This window comes from Otolemur garnettii, unplaced genomic scaffold (assembly GCF_000181295.1).
Source record: "Otolemur garnettii isolate 467f Iridium unplaced genomic scaffold, OtoGar3 scaffold00115, whole genome shotgun sequence".
Taxonomy (NCBI): Eukaryota; Metazoa; Chordata; class Mammalia; order Primates; family Galagidae; genus Otolemur; species Otolemur garnettii.
Window position 1 is genome coordinate 1965576 of NW_003852510.1, and position 4416 is coordinate 1969991.

At 45.4% G+C, this 4416-nt stretch overlaps 1 protein-coding gene across 1 annotated transcript in view; it reads right to left on the reverse strand.

The window, feature by feature from the left end:
* Positions 1 to 1328: 1328 nt before the first annotated feature.
* The window catches only part of RAD51B (RAD51 paralog B), a 647586-nt gene continuing 644498 nt past the window's right edge, over positions 1329 to 4416 (reverse strand). Inside the window, exon 11 of the mRNA XM_023517631.1 lies at positions 1329 to 1775. Coding sequence (XP_023373399.1) covers positions 1759 to 1775 — 17 coding nt within the window. The 3' untranslated portion in view covers positions 1329 to 1758. The remainder of the gene's footprint in view (positions 1776 to 4416) is intronic.

Below are 4416 nucleotides of genomic sequence, written 5' to 3' on the forward strand. Positions count from 1 at the left end.
CAGGGCTGGGTCTCCCTCCCCCCCCAGGATCTCCTCCCCAGATCCCCAGGAACACCTCCCCCCCCCAGGAACACCTCCCCCAATCCCCAGGAACACCTGCCCTGACCCTGCAGACGAGTAAGATTCTTTTCCTTTTGCCCTTGCTTGTGATCCTGCTTCATGACATAGGTAGTAGTTTGTGAGTCTTTTCCCATTCCTTGTAATACATTTCTTGAGGGTGGGCACACATCTTACTGTTTTCTCCTTTTGCTTTGGTATATACTCAACAGATACCATACTGAATTGTTAAAGGACTCAGGTATTCAGTGTAGGAATCTGTACCTATTTTGTGCAAAGCACTCTGTTGGGGACGAACAGGGGACATGAAATAGGGTACAGCTTAATTTGAGCTCCCATAGTGCTGAAAAAATTATTATTATTATTATTATTATTGAGGCAGAGTTTTATTCTCTTGTCCAGGCTACAGTGCTCTGGCTTCAACCTCACTCATGGCAACCTCGAACTCCTGGGTTTAAGCTATCCTCATGCCTTAGCTTCCCGAGTAACTATGACTACAGGCACCTGCCACAACACCTGGCTAATTTTGTCATTTTTAGTAGATATTGAATCTTGCTCTTGCTCTGGCAGGTCTCAAACTCCTGAGGTCAAGTGATCCTACTGCCTTGGCCTCCCAGAGTGCCAGGTGAGAGCCACCAGGCCCGGCCTACTTAAAATCTTCTGAAAAGGGAGCAGGTAGAAAGTGATTCTTCAGAGGACAGCTTGCGGTCACTAATAACCTGGATGACGGGTCGCAGGCCAAAGGCTGAAAAAGATTTAATGCCTGGCTTTGGAGGGGCTGAAGCTCTCAGACCTTGCACTGAGCCCAACCTGATGCTTCAGTTAAAAACTTCATGGCAGTAGGAGTGGGTGGGCTGGGTGTTCTACTAGAAATGACTAAATTATCGTATGGGTCAGCAATTGATTTATTTGCTAATTGACTGGCCCAGCTTTGGGCTTTAAATCTAAAGAAATCATTTCATCCTTTATTAAATTCTGCATGAATCTCTCTCTTTGTTCCACTGGGCTATACACAGTATACCAATGAAACTTGAATTTACACTACAATAGTTATGCCACTAATGGCCTTCAAATACCACTAATACCATACATGCTCCACTTCTTGGCGGGATCTGAACCTGTCAGTGAATTCTGAGCCCATTGGCCTCCCCCTGGCATAGGACAGGCCCCCATGCTGATGCCCACCCCCAGACCACCCCCATCATTCCATTTCATTTCTGAATCAGTTACTCTTTGGCGACCCCAATTCCTTTACACCTACTCTTTTTATTTGGTAGACAATGCTTTATTCGGAAATGTTCTCTCCTGTAATTACAAATCTTGTTAGTCATCCTCCTCCTCTCCCCAGGGGGATTGTGGGCTTTAATTAATTAATGTGGTGAAACCGCTTTGAGGTGCCTGGTTGAAAGGTGCTATATAAGTGCAAATTATTATTATTATGGCTGTTGACATCCCATGGCGGCAAAGCCCTCAGCCCTACACATCTAGAGACTTGAACAAAGGCTTCTTCATCCTCACCTTCCCTGCTAGGTCTGAAATCACTGGCTCAATGGTCCAGGAGCAAATCTGTTACCATCTCAACAGCAATCAACTAATTAATCCCCATTATGTTGGCTTCCGTTTCCTTCTTCCAAGCAGCATGGTCCTGTTTTATTTCACAAATCACGCCCCCATCAGCTCTACACAAAGGTCACAGTCTCCCTATGGCTTCTGTTGGCCTAAAAGGAGAAAAAAAAGAGAGAAAGTTTGGGGAAAAAAATGTCATGAAATATACTAACTTCCCCCCAGCAATTTAAAGAAACTTTCCGTGCAGCAGGGGCCTCTTCTACAGCAGGGGCCTCTTCTACAGCTACTGCCCACAGAGCAGCTGCCGTGCAGACCAGGACACTAAGAAACCCAGCAGAGGTGTGGGGTGAGGTCCTGTACCCCTGGCTTGGTGGCTATAGACGTCTGGCTGTACTGGGTGGGAAGAGGTCATGCATAGAAGCAGGCACCCCCCTTAGGCCTTCTCTACTACCCTCAAGTTTCCCCTGAGAAAGCCAGCTGACATCGGTAGCCAGGAAGGGCTCACAAAGGCAGGGACCATGATTTAGATGTTTTGCTGCACCTAGTGCGCCACAGCCCTTAACAAATGCCTAGCACTTCCACTGTGATGGCAGCCATTGAAAGCAGCCCTGTGGGGGAGATGTGGCCTCTCATAGGGACGCTGCTGACCAAAACGCTCCTTACAAGGCTGTGCCTCAGACTCTTTGTTAGGGTGGATGTGGGCAAGCCTCAGGGGGTCATGTCTTCCTTGGCCTTCATTCATCCTCCCTATTGAAGGGCTCCTTCAGGACATCGGTCAGTCTCTGTGGGAAATGATTTGGAGAGCAACAAAAGAACTGGGCTCTTTGGGGGGCCTTCAGAATTCAGCAAACATCTGGACATGGAAGGCCAGGTTCTCAAGCAGCCGAGCTGGGGAGATGTGAAAAGAGAGACAGCGCTGGGTGTGCAACGTCAGCGCTTAGTTCTGTGGCGACATTTGTTGTAGAAAGACACAGACGCCCCAGTAGGTAGATAGTAAGATTTTTCAAAAGCTCCCCTATTTGTCAGTTTTTGTGAGCAGTTCTCATGGCATGTGTGAGGAAATAAGAGTTTCACATGCCTCGCGAGCAGTGTGTGATGGATGTTCTGATTCTGTGTGTACTATGAATGACCCAAGGTTGCACAAGCCTGTCCCGGCAGTCATTGTCAAGCATTTCTGTTCTTCTTGAGGTTTGTAAAGCACTTACTCGACAAGGTGACTTATTGGATCCTCATCATGAGCACATTATAATTGACGGAAAAATTAAGCACTAAGAAGCTAAGTGATTTACACTTCATCACACGGTGAAATTCAGCATCTGAACTCTTGACTCTCAATAGTCCCTTTATTGTTGAGTGGATCCATTTAGAACACATTAGTCAGCATGATCCAATACTCACCACTAATCAGCATTCCCCAGTGTCCCCAAATTTACCCTCCAACAGCAAAAGAAACTGGCCTCCGTCAAGAGACAATGGGATGTGGTTTTCATCAGTATTCACGAGCTGAAGTCCAGCTCAAATCCCTCATGCTCTCAGGGCCTTCCTTCGTCATCTGCGTTGAAATAAGTCTACACCCTTTATCCTTCCATAGCACGTTGTTTGAATTTCATTAATAGGTGATCTCAGTTTGCTTTAGAGTAAACTTATTTAACTATATCTCTTGTAACTGGATTTTGAACTAAAAAGAAAGGGACTTCTTTCTTCAGCCTTATGTGCCCTGAGCTCCGAGCACCCGTGCTTTGCAAACAATAGATGCTCAACAAATACTTGCTGAACTGAGCTCACTGAAACGGAGCTTAAGTCACATTCCAGAAAGAACACCGGGTCCTTCCAGCAGAGATTTTCAAAGAAAATCAGCAACCTGAGTTGATTTAACATATTTGATATTATTGTTACCTGCGCATTTTCACAAATACAAATTGTTAGCTCTCCAAAGATAGCCACGAGGCTTTCGGGTTCTAAAAGAGGGGTAAATCCAGTTTAACTATAGCCAGCCTTGGGATAAAGTTTTTCTCTAACATTTTGTAACACGTTAAAAAGAAAAAAACAAAACAAAACAAAAAAAGTGGAAACAGGAAAAAATATTTCGGAAAAAAAATGTCTCCTAATAGCAGACATTAATAGAAGACATTATAATGTCTTTGAGTTGCATCCTGCATGATAGCAAAATACACACTGAAGTTGCTGCCTCCAGGAGATTCTGTTTGGGGTGGGGAGAACAAGGTTTCTGGGTGCTGATCCTTGGTAAAGTTACAATGTGAAATCCTAGTCCCCTGCTCTAGTCTTGGGAACCAAAGACAATTCTGATGGCATTTTTAACACAACGATAGGTATGCTGCGTATGAAGAGTGTAACTCTATTATATAACAAGCCCAGCCCTTGGGTATGTATTATTGCACCCTGGGGCCTAATCTCTGCAACTGGGCTCCTCGGCAAGGGCTGTGTCACTGAATGTTCATTCTTCCTTTTTTTCTCATGACAACAGAACTTCCAAGTTTAGCTGGGGACATGGCTACCCAGGGATTAATGACAACGTTTCAGTCTTTCTTGCCATATGTCTATAGACTGGCCAACATCATATAAGCAGAAATAATCTGTGTAATTTCTTCTGGTTAATGTCCTTAAAGAAGTGGGTGCTGTCCCTCTCCCACCACTCTGTGTCCCACAGAAATCCTGCTGCCTGGATGGAGGGCCATGATAACAATGGTGATACTTTACGGATGATGGTGCCAAGCCAGCAGCCTGGGTCCCTGGACAAACATGTGGAGGTGAGCTGCCACACCGGCTCAGGAC